The 22,430-nt window shown below is 48.3% G+C and overlaps 1 protein-coding gene across 1 annotated transcript; it reads right to left on the reverse strand.

The window, feature by feature from the left end:
• Positions 1 to 470: 470 nt before the first annotated feature.
• LOC146356647 (extracellular calcium-sensing receptor-like) lies at positions 471 to 17,124 on the reverse strand. Its single transcript, XM_084830236.1, has 8 exons — positions 17,018 to 17,124; positions 13,769 to 13,837; positions 13,546 to 13,720; positions 11,424 to 12,050; positions 9,353 to 9,562; positions 7,697 to 7,823; positions 1,381 to 1,519; positions 471 to 495 (listed from the first exon to the last, which is right to left on the reverse strand). The coding sequence occupies exons 1-8, from the start codon at positions 17,122 to 17,124 to the stop codon at positions 471 to 473; spliced, it is 1,479 nt and encodes a 492-aa protein (XP_084686362.1).
• Between the last annotated feature and the right edge of the window lie 5,306 nt (positions 17,125 to 22,430).

The raw sequence follows: 22,430 nt of genomic DNA on the forward strand, positions 1-22,430 counted from the left end.
GCAAATAGTGTTGCCCTTATTTTCGCCGTAGTCTATGTAAATCTTTACGTAGACTACCCTTCCCCAAATAAGGACCACAAATGGCAGCGCCCATGGGCGCCGCCATTTGCATAAGCGCTTTTCTTTTTCAAAGTCAGCCATGATAGGCTACGTAACGATTTACATAGCCTATCACGGCTGACTTTGAAAATCTAGCCGTGATAGGCTTCGAAAATCGTTACGTAGCCTATCACGTTGTTGGTTGTTTTTTTTTACAATTTACTTTTTTATTTTGCGGCGGGGGGGACGGGGCGCTCCCCCCCCAGTCAGAATTTCAGTGGGGAGGGATGGGGCGCCTCCCCCTTGGCCTGAATTTTGGCCGGGAGGGGCGGGGTGCCTCCCCCCTGCCAAGAATTTCGAGGGGAGAACCGGAGCGCCTCCCCCCCCACTGAAAACAGCTGTGGGACCAGGTAAGGGACTTTCGTCCATCCTTAGTCCACAGCCTTGAACGTGTGCCTAGAAGCAGAAAGCCCAGGAAGAGAGGGCAAGCATGGCATGAACAGCTGCTGTTGCCATTCCCAGAAAGAAGCCATGACTGTGACCCGGGAGGGGAAGTGGCACCCCTTGCCCCCATGAGTGGATGCCCAGGGGCAAAGGGAAGATCGGGCCGCCCCCTCCATCAGCTAAGAGAGGAGGCACAGCTCCCCCATCGGCCAGAAGGAACGTTCTGCTCCATCAGCCATCTGTGCCCAGCCTGTGGGTGCTCTGGAGCCTCAGGCCTGTGGGCCAACGCTGGCCTTCCTGGGGTCCCGATGTGGCCCCCTGGGGCCCAGCTGGCACACTCCCATGACCGCTTGGCATTGGGTGGCTTCCGAATGAACAATTCCATTGTTTTGTCATCTCCTCACACTGATCAGTTTACGGAGCTGAGGAACAATGACTGCTGCTTGAGGGCAAAAGCAGACATTACCTTACATCCATGTGTAGCCATTCCTTTCCTTCCTCCCTTCCAAACATTCTTCCTCTTTTATGTTTTTGCTCTACCATTTCAGGTACAAGGAGCTGGAAAGCCCTGAGTGGCAGTCAGGGAGGAAGGAAATATGGGTGATGTGTTTAGACCTGACAAAATGCCCATGGCCATGCAAACAGGGACCCCGTCAGGCCATTGAAGTCCACCTAGCTGCACAATTAACAGTTCCATTGCATGTGGGGAGCAAAGGGGGTTGGAAAAAATGGCTTTGATTTGGTTCAAGAGGGTCGGATATATTTTTTTTTAAATGTTCTCAGGTTCCTCAGTGACATGCTTTAATTAAAAGGACATCAAATGTTCAGATTCAGCTGTTCTTAACACATTTACATACTTCCGAGTGGGTTTGATATCAGGGCAGGTGCTGGACTGACTCTCCTGCCAGCTGCACTTTATTTGGAAGTAGAGGTGAGTGATTGGGAGGTGGTGGGTTCTCCTTGGCTACACGTGTTTCAGCAGAGGCTGTTTGGCCACCTGTCAAGAATGTTGTAGCTGCATCCTGCATTGCTGAGCCTGTAGAGAACAAGGGGTTCGACTAGATGGCCTCCAAGGGAAGCTCCCAAGTCTACAAATCTATGATCTTCAGAGGGCCATGAGATCAAACATCTGGACCAGGGGTGGGGCACAGAGATCTCTCACATAGGACTGGACCTGGCTCCCCCATAACAACATTTTTATTTATTTATTTATTTATTTATTTATTTCTATACCCCCCAATAGCCAAAGCTCTCTGATGAGATGGAGGTTGTTCATGGCATCTTCCTCCTCATGCTTACTTTTATGCCTGGAGGACATTTCTGAAAAGCACTTCACTCTTGGATAGTTCAGCCAGCTCCCCTCCAGGATTCACATTACGTAGCCTCTGAATAAGCCGTGCATGTTCCTTAGTGTGAAATCCTTAATGGTTTTTCCTGTAATGCCTCTGGACTTACCTCTGAGTGGATATATATAGGATTGCATTCCCCCACCTAAAATTCAAAAAATGAACCCCAATTCTTATGTACCTACTGGGCAAAAAGGGGGGGTAGATAACCTTTCCTATAGCATACTATATTCTTTCTTCTAGTAGTATCACTCTCTCTAATAATGACTTCAGGTGATGAGTGCCAACAGAAATTGAGCCAACATGGGGCTACTGAGAAACCCGAGTGAGGTACCAGCATGCTCTGGGGAGCAATGATGTTTGCAGAAGTGCCCCCCCATTTAAAAAAGAATGCTCCCCCCCAAAAAAAAACCATGAGAAGAATGAAGAGTACTCAATAGCCACAGAATGTTGTGTCAAATGGAAGAGAAAAACCGGAAATGTGAAGTCGTGAAGGAAGTGGAATGGTCTCCATGTGTGAAGTCGTGAAAAACAGAAAGCGTGTGTTGAAGAAAGTGGAATGCTCTCCTTGCAGTGGAGTTCCATAGCACTTATTATACCATAGAAGAAAGCATGACTTGCTGGAAAGAATCCCTGAAACCTTAGAGGTGGAGGATATACAGCAACACTATTCCAGGTGCCATGGGAGATATACATATATTATATATCTCCATCCATCCATCCATCCATCCATCCATACTCTATCTATCTATCATCTGTCTATCTATCTATCTATCTATCTATCATCTATCTATCACATTAATTCCTGACAATGCACTGGCATCATTCTAAATGAAACGTGAAATAGAAATCAAATTATTCTACAATTGAGGGATGGTTATCTTACTGCCATACAGACAAATGTTTTAAGCCTAGTGGGGAAGAGGAAATTGCTCAGCAATGGGCAAAGGATCCTGGGTGGAAGGGACCCTGTTATTTGAGAAATAACTCAGCAGAATGATTTTTCAGTAATGCTACTGGGCTTCCTAAAGAGATCTGCTTGAGAGTAAACTAGACCAGCAACGTATGCTCCAACATGTTAGATTTCTTAAATCATTTTCCTTGTTAATTGATCTCTGGTGTTGAGATTGGGCCTCAGCACAATAATGTAGCATTTGGGGAGAAAGATACAACCCAGGAGACCAGCATTGGAGGCCAAGATGGAGAAGACCTCCACGGCCACCATGGACTTCCCCTTGGTGCTCAGGTAAGAGGGCACAAAAGAGATCCAAACACTGCAAAACACCAGCATGCTGAAGGTGATAAACTTGGCTTCATTAAAGCTGTCGGGCAATTTCCTGGCAAGGAAAGCCACTGCGAAGCTCACAAGGGACAGGAAACCCATGTAACCCAAGACAGTGTAAAACATGGTGACTGAACCTTCATTACATTCCACTATGATCTCTCCAGCCAGGGAATAGAAGTCTAAGTTTGGGAAGGGGGAAACATTCAAGAGCCAGACAGCACAGATAACAGCTTGGATGAGGGGACAGGCCAGGACAATGGAGTTGGTCAGTTGTCTCCCCAAGAGTTTTCTTGCCATGTTCCCTGGCTTGGTGGCCATGAAGGCCAGAACCACTGTGATGGTTTTTGCTAAAATGGAAGAAATAGCAACAGAGAAGATGATGCCAACAGCAGGTTGTCGGAGGAGACAGGTGACCTTTGTAGGTTGGCCAATGAACAGGAAGGAGCAAAGGAAGCAGAGCAGAAGGGCAATGAGGAGGATGTAGGTGAGGTCTCTGTTGTTGGCTTTGACGATTGGGGTGTCCTGGTGCTTAATGAAGGTTGCCAGCACTAGAGATGTGATCAGAGAAAGGAGAAGGCTTAGGGAAGCTAAAATTAATCCCAGTGTCTCTTGATAGAAAAGGAAATGGATCTTCTTGGGGATACACTGGTCTTGGTTCTTGTTTGGGTATTGATCTTCTGGGCATGGGGCACAGTGACCTGCATCTGGAATGAACAGCAACTATTGAAGTATCTCAAACATGAAACTGTTTACTATGTGGTGGCCTGTTCAGCCACAATGAATGAACAAACAAATAAAATGACAGAATATGAACTCAGGACATGTATGGGTATTAGGGATGTATGAACCCCCCAACATCCAGGCTTGGGGGCTCCAACATGGGGAAATCCTGCCCTCTAGAGGCTCAGCAGGTTTTCCCGGAGCCCCTGCCATGTAGGGATGTCAGAGAATTTCACCACGAATCTCAGGGAGGCCGAATGCCAGCGCATTGCCCCCCCCCAAAATCAGTGGCGGAATGGTCTGCCACCCCACCACCACCTCCCAGCTTGGGACTTACCTTGGGCGGATCTTCATGGCGGTGGTGGCTCTGGCGGCGGTTCGGCGGCGGTTCGGCGGTGGTGGCTGCGGCGGCCAGTCTTCCGACTGGCTGCCGCCACCGCCATTTCCAGTTAAAAAAAAAGAAAAATGTGATAGGCTACGTAAAGATTTACGTAGCCTATCATGGCTAGATTTTTAAAAAATACCATGATAGGCTATGTAAATGTTTACGTAGCCTATCACGGCTGATTTAAAAGAAAAAAAAACATGCACGTACACAAATGGCGGTGCCCATGGGCGCCGCCATTTGCGTTCCTTATTTTGGCACATCTTAGTCTATGTAAACAATTACGTAGACTAAGACGGCGAAAATAAGGGGAATGCAAACAGCGTAGATGCTAGACTATTTCTGTTCTCCTTATTTTCACCGTCTTAGCCTACGTAAATGTTTACGTAGACTAAGACGTGCCAAAATAAGGAACGCAAATGGCGGTGCCCATGGGCACCGCCATTTGTGTACGCGCGTGTGTTTTTTTTTTCTTTTAAATCAGCCATGATAGGCTACGTAAACATTTACGTAGCCTATCATGGCTGACTTCAGGAACGCAAACGGCGGCGGCTACGGCCGCCGCCATTTGCGCAGCAGGGCGGCCAGGTTTCAGGGGGAAGGGATAGAGCGCCTCCCCCCTGGCCAGAATTTCAGGGTGGAGGGATGGAGCGCCTCCCCCCCAGCCAGAATTTCGGGGGGAGGGACGGATCGCCTCCCCCCCACCATGAATGTCACCCTTCGAAAAGGTAAGTGACTTTTGTACATCCCTACTGGCATGTCCTCTGGATTTCGGGGTTTTTCCCATCTCTGTAATCAGGGGAGGGGATGCCAATTGCAGCCACAATTGTGGCTGCAGTTGGTAATCTTGCCCTGTTTACAGAGAAGGGGAAAACTAGGGATGTACAAAAGTCACTTACATTTTGCAGATGTGATTTGCGGTGGGGGAGGAGGAGCCCCATCCCTCCCCCCAGAATCCTCCCTGGCCAGCTCTGCGCCGTGGCGTCTCCGTGGAGCAGCTGGCCAGGGCCATCCGCAGCCAGATTTCCAGCCGCGGAAGGGCTGCTGCAGACGCAAATGGCGGCCGCCGTAGCAGCCGCCATTTGCGTCCTGCAAAGCTGCCATGATAGGCTACCTAAATACTTACTACGTACTACGTACTTACTAAGTATTTACGTAGCCTATCACAGCAAGCAAAAAACAAACAAACAGCGTATGCAAATGGTGGCGGCTACAGCGGCCGCCATTTGCGTTCCCTATTTTTAGCCCTTTTAGCCTACGTAAATATTTACGTAGGTTATTACGGCGAAAAAAAGGGGAACGCAAATAGCGTAGTGGGTGCCATTTGTGTTCCTTCCCCCCTCCCGTTTTCCGCGGGGTGACAGGTGGTGGGAGGCCATTCCGCCAAGGGTTATGGGGGGAATGCACTGGTCTTCAGCCTCACTGAAATCTGGGGCGGAATTCTCTGCCTTCCCTCGGGAAAACGCCGAAATCCATCAGGGATAGTCGGTCCGCTGTGGATTCCACAGGTCAGATTGTCAGGAATCCAACCTCATTCGGGTCTGTGGTGGATTTCTCCAGCATCTTTACATGGTACACAGTCTGGGAACTTGTTAAAGAAGTCATTATAGCCACACGCACAAAAAAGTATTTTGGACTGCAGCGGGGTATCATGCTCCAGGTGTGACAAGCAAGACAGACCAACTGGTGATGTATCTCAACCATGCCACAGGAGCCCTTTTTGTGGGGGCCAGTTCAGCCCACAAAGTCAGAGATGGAGTTGGCCAATCTGCTCAAGAGTACAACTGCCCTTTGATCACTCTCTCTTTCAGCTTCAGCAACTGATTTCTGAAGAAGAGAGTCTGGGAAGTTGGACACCACTTTACAAACGATGAAGCATGTATCTCTCCGGTACAAAGCTCATATTCAACATTCTGCAAGGGGACCTGTCAGTGCGGAGGCTGAGGGACAGGCTGCGGAAGAGAGTATAGGGAGAAGGGCAATCTATTTGGGACTGGGGCATTGTGCCCCCATGGCTATCCTCAATGCTGGCCTGATCGGTCTTCTTTAGCAATGAATGAAAAAATAATTATGGTACATTTTTAGCAGGATTTGCCCAGTTTGCATCTGTTGGACTGACCACAGACTCAGACACAATTTGCAGTCAAAGTCTGTACATTTCCAAGTTTGCAGTGTGAATGATTCACCGATCCAAAATATTGTGTTCAACAGCATATGTATATTTGACAAATGCATATGAAAAAATGCATACTTTTGAAAAATGCACATAAATATGTTTTTATCAATGGAAGAAGAATGTGTACATTTCAAAGATGCATCCATTTGGAAAAAAGATGCAGAAAAATATGCACAGATTTGCATGCGAAAAGAAAAGAATGAAAGCTCACAATTTGGGGGGGGGTGGACTCGATGGTCTTATAGGCCCCTTACAACCCGACTCTCCTATGATTCTATTCTATCGTATGGACTCATGTTGCATTACAGTTCAAGGTGTAATTCAGAGAAGTATAATGAGCTCGTGTTTTGCTGGTTTGCACATCCCAAGTATTCTTAGCCTTCTGTCAAAATTGCCCCCAAAGCCTTTTGGACAAATGTCAAAACAATCGGGTTTGGAATCACGGCATTCAATCCAGACTGAGTCACACATGTTAGAATGCTTTAGGGATGTCAGAGAATTCCACCACGGATTCTGGTGAGGCTGAATGCCAGTGCATTCAGCCCCCCGAAATCCATGGCGGAACAAAGCCCCCCCCTCCAAACCAAGAAAGGCATGCGAAACGGAGCACTTACCTGCTGCCGTCCGCGCTGACTTGCGAATAGCGACCGCCCTGCTTCTTCATCATAGCCATGATAGGCTATGTAAATACTTACATAGCCTATCACGGCTAATGCAAGGACGCCTTTTGCATCCCTGTGCAGGCCATGATAGGCTACATAAGTATTTACGTAAATATTTATGTAGGCTAAAACAGCGAAAAAAAGTGAACGCAAATGGCAGCCGCCCTAACCGCTGCCATTTGCGTATGCTGTAGTTATTTTTTTGCCTGCAGGCTGCCCAGAGGCTGGATGTTCGGCTGCTGGCGGCCCTGTCCAGCGGCTCTGCAGAGTTAGGATTTCGGGGGCAGGTGCCCCACGAATCACCCAGTCACAAAGGTAAGTGACTTTCGTACATCCTTAGAATGCTTCCACTGAAATCAGTCAGACTAGCCTGAGTGGACTTGTTCATCATGACGAACTTAAGTCCCACTGATTCCAATGGGTCTCCGCTAAGTAGGACTATGTCTGGATCCATCCCATGTTCTTAAAACAACAACAACAAGGGAAACTGAGCAAAATGCATGTGGAAGAAAAGCCAGCTGAGAGAGTTCTAAAGAGAGAGTGTTAAAAATGTATTGATTGCTGTTGTTGATCATAATCACAAAGATACTTAAACAGAACATTTCTTCAGAAAACCATGGATTTCGACATTTCAGCTACCTGTCCGGTTAGAAAAGGTCCCGTCTGGACAATGGACACATTTGTAGCAGCAAACCGGCTTCCCCTCCGGAACTTCCCTGTGGTGCCCTGGAGAGCACCTCTCCACACACCTCGCGGAGGGGGACACCTAAAAGGGAAGAGAGAAATAGTTGAGGTTTCCCACATGATGGAAATAGAAGAAAGCAGGACTTGAAGTTCGTCGATAGAGTTTCCCATGGCTTGGTAATTAGCATCACCAATTTGGAGGGCCAAGTCTCTTCTGGTGATCTGCAGGTATGATAATAGACGCTCATATACGAGGTATACCGAGACACAAATAGGAATAGAGGAAGCTGCTTTATAGCAAGTCCATCCAGGTCAGGATTGTCTCCTCTGACTGGCAGTGGCTTCCAGGGTTTCAGACAAGGGATTATCTCAAGGTTAGCTGGAGATGCTGGGAACTGAACCTGGACCTTCTGCATGCAAAGCAGGTTCACCGTCACTGAGCTATGAGCACATCAAAATCAAACAAGAGCCTAGTCCTTCTCTGTATGTATGTATTTTATTGGTTAAATATATGAGTACTTTTAAAAGAAGAGAGAAATCCCAAGCAGCTAAAACATGAAAAAGAATGATTTTATAGCAGAGCATTCAGTGTATTCTTAAAAATAAAGCAATTATCAGTTTCAATGCTTTTAAAAGTCCTGGGAGAATGAAAAGGATTTTGGTGCCATAAAGTCAACAGCGTAGGCACCAGGAGGGTCTTGCCAAGGAGGATAGCCCACAATTTTGGCCACTGGAGAAAAGGCCCCACCCACATGATCTCAGTCTGTGAGGGCATTTGAAGCAAGGCCTCAGATGATGCGCTCAAAGCATGGACAGGGACACATGTGAAGAGGAATTCATGTAGGTATTGTGGCCCAAAGCCCTAAGAGACTTTTTAGAATAATACTCACACCTCCAATTGTGCCCAGAAGAGAACTAGTTAGTGAAGATAGCATCATACAGGCATCATACATTCATAATGCCCAGTTACAGTCAGTACCCCAGCTGCCAGATTTTGTGCTAACTGAAGTTCCTGGACCATCTTCAAGGGGAGCCCCAGATGGGATGCATTGCAGTAATCTAACTGGAAGGTTACTGGATCACTGAAGCCAGGATGTTTCTCTCCACATTGGGCAGGAGTTGGCATACCACCCAAAACTGGTAAAAGGCGGTCCATGCCACAGAAGACAAGCTTCCCTCTAGGGACAAAGTTGGCCCTTCAAGCAGCCCCAAGTTACAAATGTGAGCCTTTGGGGGGAGCGCAACCTCTTCCAGAACATGTTGAACAGAGATTAAGCAACTGCCTGTAGTATCTCTGTCTTGTCTGGGTTGAGCTAAAATTTATTGGCCATCATTCAGTCCACTACAGCAGTGGAACTGTGGTTTTGAATAAAAAGTGGATTACATAGGAACAAAGGAAGCCAGACCAACTCCCAGCCCTAGCTGGACATTCTAGGATTGAGCCTGGGACATTTTGCATGCAAAGCAGGTGGTTTACCACAGGGCAGCAGCCCCTCCCTGGACTCCATAGTCTTTTGGATTGATGTAGAAAGACATCTTCTGTTCGGAAGAGATGGAACTGCAACATGCTGTAGTCCTCCCATGACCCCAGAACATTCACTTCAGGCCTACCTCTGTAGCCCACACAATGACTCCTGGGTTAATGCTGAAGTCATGGCCTGGGGGAGCTCCTGGGTCTATCCATCCAACTTCCGCAGGATGCAAAGAGCCATTTGGGAAGAAGACCCAGTTCAGGATGTCGTATCTCTTGCCATTTCCCATGAAAGAGACTTCATCTCCAGCACTGTTGTTGAACCAGACGTTCCTCAAGGAGGCAAGAATCTGAAATGAATAGGAGTGCACGAAAGCCACTTACCTGGTCTCGCAGCTTGCTTCGCGGTGGGGGGGAGGTGCTTCGCTGCTCCCCCCAAAGTTCAGGCCGGGGGGGGAGGCTTCCCGCCTCGCCCGGCCGACATTCAGGCCAGGGGGGAGGCTTCCCGCCTCGCCCAGCCGAAATTCAGCCCGGGAAGGAGGCGCCTCGCCTCGCCTGGCCGCGAAATAAAAAGTTAAAAAAAAAAATGCCCCCGTGATAGGCTACGTGACGATTAACGTAGCCTATCACAGCTAGATCTGCAAAGTCAGCCATGATAGGCTACGTTAATCGTCACGTAGCCTATCACGGGTGACTTAAAAAAAAAAAAAAAAGCACGTACGCAAATGGCGGCCCCCATAGGGAGCCGCCATTCACGTTCCTTATTTGGTCGCTGTAGTCTACGTAAATCTTTACATAGACTACGGCGAAAATAAGGGCAACACAAATAGTGTTGCCCTTATTTTCGCCGTAGTCTACGTAATCTTGCCGTAGTCTACGTAATTTACGTAAACACGTTGGCACTCGGCCCCCCGAAGTTTGCACTAGGCAAACTGTTTGCACTAGGCAAACAGGATGACGGTTGTGACTGTGAGTGGGGCCTGGTGTCTTCTAATGTACTGCGATGGCCCTCAGGGAGGGAGATGGTATTCCTTTGAACTCCATTGTTAAATTCAGGGGTGGGCAACACATAGCCAATGCACCTTCCACCAAATTCAGTAAAAATAAATATTGCTTTCTGGAGGAAGAATTGTCTGTAGTTGCTACGGAACACCAAATGGGTTAAAATTAGCTTGTCTGCCTTTTTTACACTCCAGAGCCACTACAGCGGTAATCGTGGTTTTTTTTTCTCTCTTTTTTTCCAGCACCCACTGAAGGGGGGGATAAAGTCTGCTAGGATCCTGTGTCAAAATGGCCCCCAGACCTCCCAAAACTGCCCAACCCTGGTTTAGTTGAAAGCCTGAGATGCTTCTCCTTTGAGCAATAACCATTTGAAGAAGCTTCCCCACTGGGTTTGTGTGTGTGCTGGGGGAGTTATTAGCTGGCATCAACTTGCTTCAGGACAGTCTCAGAACTTTGGATGGGGAAATGAGGGGGTTGGCTCATGCCAGGGAGACCAACATCTGATGTTTTCAACATCTGGCTGCCTCAAAGGAGCCTGGGAGGGAAGGGGAGCTCCATGCCATTTAATTCTCTGTGTTAGGAAGGGAACAGATACTATTTCAGAGACTAGAGCCTGGTCTACACCTCTTGTCATATCAATACGATCCCATCACAGAAATGCTATCTTTCACATTTACGCCTCGTAGCACACGCAATGACTTCTGTTTTGGATAATACCGAATGAAAAGCAGGGAATAACGCTACAAAAGCAGTATACGGAACGTGTAAGGTGTCCCGACAATTATCGGTGCACTTCAATACTGATGAAAAGCACTCCTGTAGATCTAGCCCAGGACTGCATGCTATGAGGGCTTGCTGGATGGGCCCGATCTCGTCTGACCTCAGAAGCTAAGCAGGGTCAGCCCTGGTTAGTACTTGGATGGGAGACCACCTGGAATCGGGCTTCCTGCATTGAGCAGGGGGTTGGACTCGATGGTATTGTAGGATCCTTCCAACCCTGTGATTCTATGATCCTTTGTGGACTTCCTGTTACTCTTCAAGGCAAATCATGTCTGTGGAAGAATATCCATGGGGAATGTCTTTTTTAGGCTCTTTAGAATGGCCTAATAGCCCTTCTCTAAGATTCCCTCCTTGCTTTCATGATCTGGCCTTTAAAATAATCTCCAAAGCACTTTGTATAACTTCACCAGAACGTAATGAGAACATTACCTGCCATGGCTGAACATTCAGAAGCTTCTTGGATTCCATCATCATTTCACGTTTGGATCCTGATATGTACACGGCCTGTAAGGCATGTGCCACAGAATAGATGGCATTGTAGATGCTGTAGCTGCGACTGGTCATGCTCATTTCAAACCTTGGACCTGTTAGGTCCTCTAGCTTCTCCTTCCCAGTACAGTTTCTCTTTCCCAATTGAGAGGTTTGGCCTGATTTCAAAAACTGACAGTCAAAAAACCTCTTCCACCAGTAACGGAGAAAGACGTCTCCTTGTGGTTGTAATGGATCTAACAACTGGAGAAAATGCTTGAATCCTGGCACATCCCTTCTCTGGATTCGGAAGTGCAAAGCACCATGGAAGGGTTTGAAATCTTGCCAGTGGATTTGGGATCCCGTCGAAGCAATTTCAAAATGGGATGTCAAGACCCAAACCTTCCTAAAAGGGTTCATGATCACTTGGAGATAACGAAACAATGCTAGAACTTCTGCTTTCCCATAAAGAATAATAACTAAGGACTTAAGCCAAGAACTAGGAATATAATCAGCAAGCTGCATTCCCCTCATTGAGGACAGGTCAAGGGGCTCCAGCATTTTGGTGAAGACCGTGCAGATGTCATTCTGTTTGAGCATTGGGGTCAGTATCTGGATGAAATTATTACCTCTGTCCTCATTGTAGGAAACCAGCCCAATCCAGTTCCAGTGGAAATGCAGGAGCAGCTGGACTAAGCCCACATACTGAGGCATTTCGTTGGGATCAATCGGGAAGAAGGAGGGAAACATCCTTTTCTCTCTCTGAATATGGTCAAATAAGCCGTAACCGAGCTGAAGGAGGGAATTTCCAGAAGGATAGCCCCGTTAGTCCGAAGCAGCAAAAACAACTCTGGGTCTTCTGGCCCTTTAAAGACTAACACCTTTTCTATGGCATAAATGTTTGTGGACTCCTACAGCCAACTTCATCAGATTCATGAGAAGTTATCCTGATGGAAGGTTTTAAAAATAGATTACTGAATGTAAGCTGAGGCTGTATGATGGCTTCAAGGCTATCACCCTTGAAGATCTTGGAACTGTTGTAGATCACAAGCAACAATTTGATGTGGCTGCAAAAAAGGCCAATGCTTTTTGGGGCTGCATTAATAGAAGCATAGCTTCCACATCCCGGGAAGTACTAGTTCCCCTCTACTCAGTACTGGTTAGGCCTAATCTGGAGTACTATGTCCAGTTCTGGGCACCACGCTTTAAAAAGGATGCAGACAAGCTGGAGAGGGTTCAGAGGAGGGCAACAAAGATGATCAGGGAACTAGAAAAAAAGCCCTATGAGGAGAGACTGAAAGAAGTGGGCATCTTTAGCCTTGAGAAGAGAAGACTGAGGGGAGATAGGATAGCTCTCTTCAAGGACTTGAAAGGTTGTCACAGGGAGGAAGGCCAGGATCTCTTCTCGATCATGCCAGAGTGCAGGACACGGAATCATGGGCTCAAGTGATGGGAAGCCAGATTCCAACTGAACATCAGGAGAAACGTCCTGACTGTCAGAGCAATACAACAATGGAACCAATGACCCAGGGAGGTGGTGGGCTCCCCCGCACTGGAGGCATTCAAGACGAGGCTGGACAGCCATCTGTCAGGGATGCTCTGACTTGGATTCCTGCATTAAGCAGGGGGTTGGACCTGATGGTCTTATAGGCCCCATCCAACCCTACTATTCTATGATTCTATGATTCTAGTTGGGAAGAGGGGCTTCATGGAATCCCCAAAGGAGTCACTGTGTTAGTCATTTTGCAGCATGAACAACAAGGAGTCCTTTGGCACCTTGTTGGTATGTGAGTCTTAAGGTGTTGGTAGAATCTTTGTTGTTTCCCCTAACTGAAAACCTTTCTTTACATTATTGACCCATTCCTGGGGTAGTCACACAACAGCCTCCTGATGAAATGCCTCATTCCTGACTGTCACCCAGGGCATGGCAGATGTTGGAAGGCCATTTATTCCCGCCATCCAGAAGAACAGCAGCACAGCCACAGCACACCACCTCGCCACTGCACTGGTTCCAGAGATTGGCCTTTTCATCTCCCTGTGCCTCAGTTCTACAGAACAACTATTGCCACATGAATCCCGTCACCTGTGAGATCCTGAGGATGCCCAAGATGGAGGCCATCTGCCTTGAGGAGTCGGCGTCGAGACCCCCAATAACAGAGAGCAGTCTATCCTTCTGGCCACATTTATAATTGGGACACATTTGCCCCCGTGTGGAGAGCAGAGAGAGGGTGCTCACATAGATCCTTCTGCTCAGGCTGCTGTGGTCATAGATGCGGAAGCCGAGCGTGGTGTTGGGAAGGAGAGACGGATCCTTGTTGAGCTCATTGATGGCAAACACCATGGCCAGGATGTGCTGGTAGTTCCTGAATATCCACCTGCAATGAGAGCGACATTGAGAAGGAGGAGAAGGATCCCAGCAGAGGTGAGGGTAATGGAGTCCATCTGGTTCAACCCTCTCTGAAAAACTACAAAAGCTTCCAGACCAAAGCCACCTTTTGTCGATATAACCATGAAATGCAGAGAAATCCAGCTTGTTTTGTAGACTCCCCTCCTCTCCCCCCTCTCTCCCTCCACTCTCTCTCGCCCTCCCTCCCGCCCCCCTCCCACACAGCTGCACACACAAACCATATTGCCAGCTGTTTTTCAGAACAGCCCTGCTGGATCATAGATTCGGGTCAATATTGTTCAGCACATTATTATTTAACTATCTGAATTATTGATCTCCCACAAATACATATTTATCGTGCAAATCCTCCCAAGCTGCCTACCAAATAAAACCAAAATTCAGTAATAAAATTGTAGTAAGAATATTGGAATAAATAAATACATAAATAACTATTCCTCAGGAAGGTTCCCACAAGGAAGCTACACCAGGCTAAAAATGGCAATTAAGTCCTGATTGACCCAGTCTCCCCCTTGAATTTGTCTATGAAAAGCATAAGAAGTGGAACACCAGAAGATCCCTGCAGGACCAGACCAAGGTGGCTCCATTTAGTTCAGCATCCTGTTTCGAACTATGGTCAGCCATGATGCTTCCTAGGAGCCCCAAATGAAAGAGATGAAAGGTAACAACCCCCTTTCTTCCCCCCCCACAGCTACTCTTATTCAGTGGTAGACCCGCTCAAAATATGGAATCACGATTTAGCTATTATAGTTAATAACAGCCCTCCATTCTTGTCCTCCCCCACATAACCACCCCCACCTGACTTGTTACGATAAGCGTCTGAGATGCATATAACAAATCAAATGCTTCTGAATTCCAGCAGGACCCCTTCAATCTGAAAGCAAAGCCTTAAGCATCTCCTCCCTTCATCTCAGCAACTCCTGTTCAATGGTAGAATGACTCAAAATGTGGAATCCATTAGGGATGTCAGAGAATTCCGCCATGGATCTCAGTGAGGCCGAATGCCAGTGCATTCGGCCCCCCGAAATCCATGGCAGAACGAAGCCGCCCTCCCCCCCCCCCCCGCGAAAGGCGCATGAAATGGAGCACTTACCTGCTGCCGTCCGCACTGACTTGCGAATACTGGCCGCATTTGCGGCCGCCATTCACTTCCTCATTATAGCCGTGATAGGCTACGTAAATAATTACATAGCCTATCACGGCTAATGCAGGGATGCCATTTGTGTCCCTGTGGAGGCTGTGATAGGCTACGTAAGTATTTACGTAGCCTATCATGGCAAAAAAACCACAGCGGACGCAAATGGCGGCAGCTACGGCAGCTGCCATTTGCGTTCCCTTTTTTTCACCATTTTAGCCTACGCAAATATTTACATAGGCTATTACTGCAAAAAGAAGTGGCTGCCATTTGCGTTCCCTTTTTTCTTTTTGCAGTAATAGCCTACATAAATATTTAAGTAGGCTAAAACGGTGAAAAAAAGGGAACGCAAATGGCGGCCGTCGTAGCCGCCACCATTTGCGTCCGCTGTTTTGTGGGTTTTTTTGCCGTGATAGGCTACATAAAAATTTACGTTGCCTATCATGACAAACTACAGGGACGCAAATGGCGGCGGCTATGGCGGCTGCCATTTATGTCCCTGTGCAGGCTGCCCAGTGGCCGGATGTTCGGCTGCAGGCGGCCCCAGCTGGCAGCTCCGTGGAATCTCCGCGGAGCGGAGCCAGCTGGACAGAATTTGGGGGGGAGGGATGGAGCACCTCCCCCCCACCGCGAATGTCACCCTTCGAAAAGGTAAGTGACTTTCGTACATCCCTAGAATCCATATGCATCTATTACGGCTAATCATGTTACATTCACATGTCCTCCAGGAATTTCTCTGAATTTGCCAAAGTGAACCTGACTCAGAGGCCATCACCACACCTCCAAAATGACACTGAAGCAAGGTTCTGCCTTCATTGCGCAGAACTGTTCAAGTGCAGGACTGTAGCTCAGTAGTGGAGCTCTTCCTTGGCATGCGGGAGGTGCCAGGCTCAAGGCATCTCCATGTAGGGAAGACCCCTGTCTGAATCCCTGGAGAGCCAGTCAGTCCTCGCACAGAGAGGTGGCAGGGAGTCATTTGGTGCTGCTATTATTGAACATTTCAGTGTCAGAATTCTTTGCTGATCAAATGATCACCCAGGGATCTTCCAGTAGATCCAGATCTACTTTCTGCCCACACCTGTCATCAATGAAGAATGCGGGGGGGGGGGGATTTCTTAGTTGTTTCCCGATTCTTAACATAAAGCCAGATTATTGCTTAACTTTGCCTACATTCCTCACACCATAGAGCCTCTGGAGGAATATCAGTTGTTGTCCCAGTTAGCAAGAGGGTGGAAATGTGTTGGCAAAATCTCTCCCCATCACCTCTCCAGCTTGATTCAAGGCAGGCCTCTACGAAGCCACGTTTGACCCAAACATCTGAAAACAGATTATTCTAAACTCAGCTACAAGAAAACCACCTTCCAGGATGCCTGCAACACTATCTAAGCACCCTCGATCATGCCAGAGAGGGAAGGAGGACTTCTCCTCCATCAGACTCAGAGTGAAGCCAAAGAAGAACCTGCAGTGCCTGACAGGTTCTGGATGGGTACGGGTGTGTAATAAGCCATGGGGACTGATTAACCACCCCTGCGTATGCCAGCGAGGTGCCCGCCAATTTCCCTGATTACCATCACCGGGTGCAGCTTGTCACTACATGTGAACCCAATGAGGGTGGGTGGCGGGGGTGTTTCACTCGGCCCTCCGATTCGGCTGAAGCCAATTATGACAAGCCTTTGAAACTTGTCTTTCAATGAGTACCCTACTATTCCTACCCTACTATTCTGTTCTAGTCCAGTCCAGTCTAGTCTAGTCTAGTCTAGTCTAGTCTAGTCTAGTCTAGTCTATGATTCTATGAGTAAATCTGGAATGTCAGCATGGCAGCATGGCTAATGCATCTCCCTGGAAGGAGCCCTCTAATCTGAGAGCAAAGCAGGCAAGATCTCTCTTGCGGAAACTTACAGGTGAACATAGGAAAATGGTGATAAGGCTAATCTCGTAAAGTCATGTGTCTTGCTTGGAAAATAATGGCCAAGTGGTATATTCCCTCCAACAATGAGATCTCCGGGCTTCCAATACTCTTCTTGCCGTTCATAAGTCCTGGTCAAGAGGCACTTGGTCCTCAGCATCCTCGGGGTGGCCTGAGGCAGGAGCCAAACGATGAGCAGAAGCTGCAGCCAAACCATCCGGGGCATGGAGAGACCTTCCCTTCTCAGTCAGCGACAAAGAGTATGTGCAGAAGAACCAGCCATACAAGCCCAGCAGGGCACTGAGATCTCAGCAAGGACCAACCAGTTGCCAAGTGATCAGGCCCCACCCCAGCCCCACGTGGAAGGGCTCAGTGCGTATTTGTGTTTAGCATGTTTTGTTTTTGCCTGGATTTCTGTGTTACTGACTTGCTAGATGGTAATCCATGGGGGATTCCTCAAGGATTACTGTCAAGTTGATAATCTGCAGCTACAGAAATGACCACAGCCTCAGAGCACTGGCTCCTTTGGGACGTCGGAGGGAATAAACACATCTCTGTGTCGCACTTTGCTTGTCTCTGGGGCAGACGGGCTCAAGGATTTGACATCAGTTGTTAGGTTACAAACTTGGATCTGCGAGAAGTTGAACTCCTAATTCCAAGATGGAGTCCAGGCTTGTGCCATAGTTTGTTCACCCAGTTAGATGACTGGGGAAGGCAGGAGTTGGTGCCCAATTTTACCAGTGAGGGGCAGACGAATAAGGCTTTGCTGGGTGAAATGACTGGTCTGTCAACAGTCAAAACACCTTGCAGGGGCAGAGGCCCTGTTGCAATGGTCCACCCCAAAAGACCTATAAAAGCTGAGGGATTCCTGCATGCTATGGGGGAGTTTTTGTCTGGCATTGCAGGTGTGTCTGCTGAGGCCCTAGTCTCAGTTTCATACCTGAATGTCATCTCTGGTTCTCCAGAGCTCAGATGGTTCCCTGGATTTCAGGAGAGCTTTGGGCTATGAAGCAAGCTTGATAATTGCTGGGGCTCACGTGGTACAAGGATCAGAGCAAATGAGACTATGCCTACCTACCACATGGCAGTCGTGGCAGTGAAGAAGGCCTACTTTTGGCCACCATTGCATCCTCAGGTAGATGACTTTGAGTTTAGTTGTGAGGGTCTGCCCTTAGGATTGAATGAAGCTGGCAATATTCACATCAAGAAAGCAAGGTAGCATGGACCTTCCCCTCCCATCCTCAGATGTTCTGGTTGTGTGCTAGAACTGCAGCCCAAATTTGATCCAGTAGGAGGTTACCTGGGAGACTCCTTAGATGTAGGAGGACATGTTGTCCCATGTCAGATGTCCCACCTGTACACCCTCATGGACACCTGGCATTCAGTCTTCTGGGTGATCCCTCAGGCAACAGATAGCATTGGTTAGATCAGTGTTCTTTTACACTCATCCTCAACTTGCTGCCCTCCAGTTTTTTTGGACTACAACTCCCATCATTCCTTACCAGTATGGTTATTGGCTCTTGTTTCTGGGAATGATAGGAGCTTCAGCCCAACACATCTGGAGAGCATCAGGTAGAGGGAGCATATCCGTAGCAATTGTAACAAGGATGCAAAACGTGTCCAAATACTTCTATGGCAGCAGGCAGGGATGTCGGAGGGATCTAGTTGGATGGTGGAGGTCAAAGAGCTTTCATAGCATCATAGAATCCTAAAATAGTAGGGTTGGAAGGGGTCTACAAGACCATCAAGTCTAACCCCCTGCTCAGTGCAGGAATCCAAGTCAGAGCATCCCTGACAGATGGCTGTCCAGCCTTGTCTTGAAAGCCTCCAGTGTGGGAGAGCCCTCTGTCTCTCTAGGTCATTGGTTCCATTGTCTTATTGCTAGGACAGTCAGGAGGTTTTTCCTGAGGTTCAGTCGGAATCCTGCTTCCCGTCACTTGAGCCCATGATTCCGTGTCCTGCACTCTGGGATGATCGAGAAGAGATCCTGGTCCCCTACGCCATTTGCGTCCCTGCTTTAGCTGTGATAGGCTATGTAAATATATATGTAGCCTATCACAGGCCAGTGTAGGGACACAAATGGCAGCCGCTACCACAGCCACCATTTGCGGCCACAGCGGCCCGGCAGTGGCCAGAGCCGCCGCCGTCACTGCCACCACCACTGCCACCGCCACTTCATCTGCCACCGCTGCCTGAGCCGCCACCAGGTAGACTCCATTTCATGGGGCTTTCGAAGGGTGGTGGGGCGGGTTGCTCCGTTCCACCATGGCAGGTTCTATCATCTTGTATCCGTGGCAGAATTCTCTAACATCCCTTAGATGTCACCTCCACCACCTTTTCCCAGTTCCCACTTGCTGCAACCACAGCAGCACTTTCTGAGTGGAGAGGGGCGGGGTGGGTGGGATTGAGAATCATAGAATAGTAGGGTTGGAAGGGGCCTACAAGACCATCGAGTCCAACCCCCTGCTCAGTGTAGGAATCCAAGTCAAAGCATCCCTGACAAGTGGCTGTCCAGTTTCATCTAGAATGCCTCCAGTGTGGGAGAGCCCACCACCTCCCTAGGTCATTAGCTTGGCAAGTGGTTTCAGAAGTAGTTTGACAAGTGCAGAATATGGTTCTGCTGGGCTAAACTAAGTAATGTTTGGAGAGGATGAAACTGGCAAGGCTATTGGCAAGAGAGAAATACGCCTCTGGAGAGCTACCTAGTGGACTTGTGGACTTGCGATCTTGTGCAGTTATGCAAGAGAAGCAACAAAAAATAAAGAAAAAATGGCAACATTTGCACATATTTTCAAGATACCTCCACCGCCAAAAAAACTTTTAAAATTCCACAATTGAGGGGTAGCAAAGGAAAAGATCCTCTGGCATGTGGCTGCCAGTCTCACAATAGGCAGCTGGAGCAGGTGGCCCTCAGAGGACCTTAGGTGGCGGACTGGGACATAGGGGAGAAGAATCTCCCCAAGGTCCCTTGGACCTAGACCATGCAAGGCTTCAAAGGTGAGAACCAGCACTTTATATTTTGCTCGGAAACAAATTGGCGGCCAGTATAAAGATTTTAAAACCGGTGTAATATGGTCTCCACGGGGTGTCCCAGAGACGAGCCTAGCTGCCATATTTTGTACCAGTTGAAGTTTCCAAAATATTTATTTATTCATTTCATTTCTATACTGCCCAATAGCCGAAGCTCTCTGGGCGGTTCACAAAAATTAAAACCAAACAACACACAATAAAACAATTTAAAATATATAGAACATTAAAACCACAATATAACAATACAACCACAATAAAACCTAGCAGCAGTACAGGAGTTTAAAATACAGATTTAAAACAGCAAAGATAAAAATTTAGAAAGCTAAAATGCCTGGGAAAATAAAAAGGTCTTCACCTGGCGCCGAAAGGAGTACAATGTAGGCGCCAGGCGAACCTCACTAGGGAGCTCATTCCAGAGCCGGGGTGCCACAACAGAAAAAGCCCTCCTCCTAGTAGCCACCCGCCTCACTTCCTTTGGCAGGGGCTCATGGAGAAGGGCTGCTGATGATGATCTTAAGGTCCGGGCAGGCACATATGGGAGGAGGCGATCCTTCATATAGATATAATAGATATAAAGGCAGCCCCAAGTACAGCGCACTTCAGAAATCAAGCCTAGAGGATACCAGCGCGTGCAACAGCATTACCAGGTCCACATGTTCCAGGAATGGGGGTTGCTGGCATATCAGCCAAAGCTGATGACAGGCAGTTCTCACCCTCGCCTCCAGCTGGGGTGCCAGGAGTAGGGTTTTACCAGCTTGACCCTTGCAGATTTCATTCCCATTCCCCACAGTGGCAAGGACTCTGTCAAGGGCTCCTTGGAGGCCTCTCTCAGTCTAATCCAGTAGCCAAGTCCAGACACAGACAAATAGGGATGGACAAAAGGGACTTACCTGGTCCCGCAGCTTGCTTTGCGGTGGGGGGGGGCTCTTCGGTTCTCCCCCCGAAGTTCAGGTGAGGGGGGGGAGGTGCCCCACCTCGCACGGCCGAAATTCAGGCCAGAGGGGGAGGCGCCTCATCCCTCGCCCCCGAAATTCAGGCTGGGGAGGAGCGCCCCGTCTCCCCGGCCACGAAAAAAGAAGTAAAAAAACCCACACACACACACGTGATAGGCTACGTAATGATTTACGTAGCCTATCATGGCTAGATTTCCAAAGTCAGCCGTGATAGGCTATGTAAATCATCACATAGCCTATCACGGGTGACTTTGGGGAAAAAAAGCGCGTATGCAAATGGCGGCGCCCATGGGGAGCCGCCATTTCCATTCCTTAGTTTGGCACGTCTAGTCTACGTAAAGATTTACATAGACTACGGCGAAAATAAGGGAACGCTATTTGCGTTGCCCTTATTTTCACCATAGTCTACGTAAATCCTTACGTAGACTAGACGTGCCAAACTAAGGAATGCAAATGGTGACACCCCATGGGCGCCGCCATTTGTGTTTGCGCTTTTTTTTTTTCAAAGTCACCCGTGATAGGCTACGTGACGATTTACGTAGCCTATCATGGCTGACTTTGGAAATCTAGCCGTGATAGGCTATGTAAATCGTTACATAGCCTATCACGGGTGTTTTTTTGTTTTTTTTACTTTCCTTTTTTATTTCGCAATGGCAGCGGCGGCAGCCGGTCAGAAGACCGGCCGCCGCCACCGCCCCTGCCGAAACGCCGCCAAACCGCTGCTGGGACCCGCCCCCGAGAGGGACATTCACACGAGGTAAGTCCCATCCCGGGGGGGGGGGGCGGGGGGCCAGCAGAGAATTTCACCACCAATTCCAGGGGGCCGAATGCGTTGGCATTCAGCCTCCCAGAAATTCGTGGAGAAATTCTCCGCCATCCCTACAGACAAAGGGATTCTTTTCAAAGCTTTATTCCTCTTTTACAACTTAACAACTCTACCGTCAGCAACTAGATATGAGCAGCAGAGTACCTATGCCCTAAGTTGGAACAGTTGGTCCCCGTTTGAAAGGGAATCACTGGCAGACCCCTGAACTTAAGGGCTAGGGAGAGTCCCTCCCATTTTCCATTGGATCCTCTGGGCGCAGCCGTTCTTTGCGTGCCAACCGGGCAGTATGCCTCCTTTCTGCGCCCTCCATTTGGCGCCGCTCTCTGCGTCGGCGTCATGCGTCCATCAAGTCTGCTTCCCGCACTCATAAGCTAGTTATGCTGGTGGGAGGAATCTCCGTCAGCTGTTGGCCCTGGGAAAGAGGAGCACGCTCCTCTCCCAGGAGCGACTCCTCTTCCTCAGAATCAGAACTACTCTGGGATTCTATGGGCTCAGTGTCCACCCTGACTACCTTTGTAGCGAGTCAATCCAATATGTGGATTTCACATTTCTTTTTAATGGTTGCAGCACCTATGGGATCATGGGGTGCTGTGCGTGTGCGTGTGGGGGGGTTCTTGTGTTTTTAATCAATTTTTTTTCGGGTCTGAAATGTGTGTCAGTGGAATGGCTTTAGTGCACTGCAGTGTTTGGACCTTAACACAAGTTTCTATTACC

Source organism: Heloderma suspectum, chromosome 2, assembly GCF_057233095.1.
Source record: "Heloderma suspectum isolate Gila_16-S chromosome 2, 16-S_ref, whole genome shotgun sequence".
NCBI classification, from domain to species: Eukaryota; Metazoa; Chordata; class Lepidosauria; order Squamata; family Helodermatidae; genus Heloderma; species Heloderma suspectum.

Bases quoted from the DNA above. Each gene is read 5' to 3' on its own strand.
- LOC146356647 (XM_084830236.1), bottom strand. From the start codon at position 17,124: ATGGTTTGGCTGCAGCTTCTGCTCATCGTTTGGCTCCTGCCTCAGGCC. The intron at 9,563-11,423 runs GTAATGTTCTCA...TATTCATTTCAG, and splicing joins TGAATGTTCAGCCATGGCAG to ATTCTTGCCTCCTTGAGGAA. The intron at 7,824-9,352 runs GTAGGCCTGAAG...CTTCCCTTTTAG, and splicing joins TCATTGTGTGGGCTACAGAG to GTGTCCCCCTCCGCGAGGTG.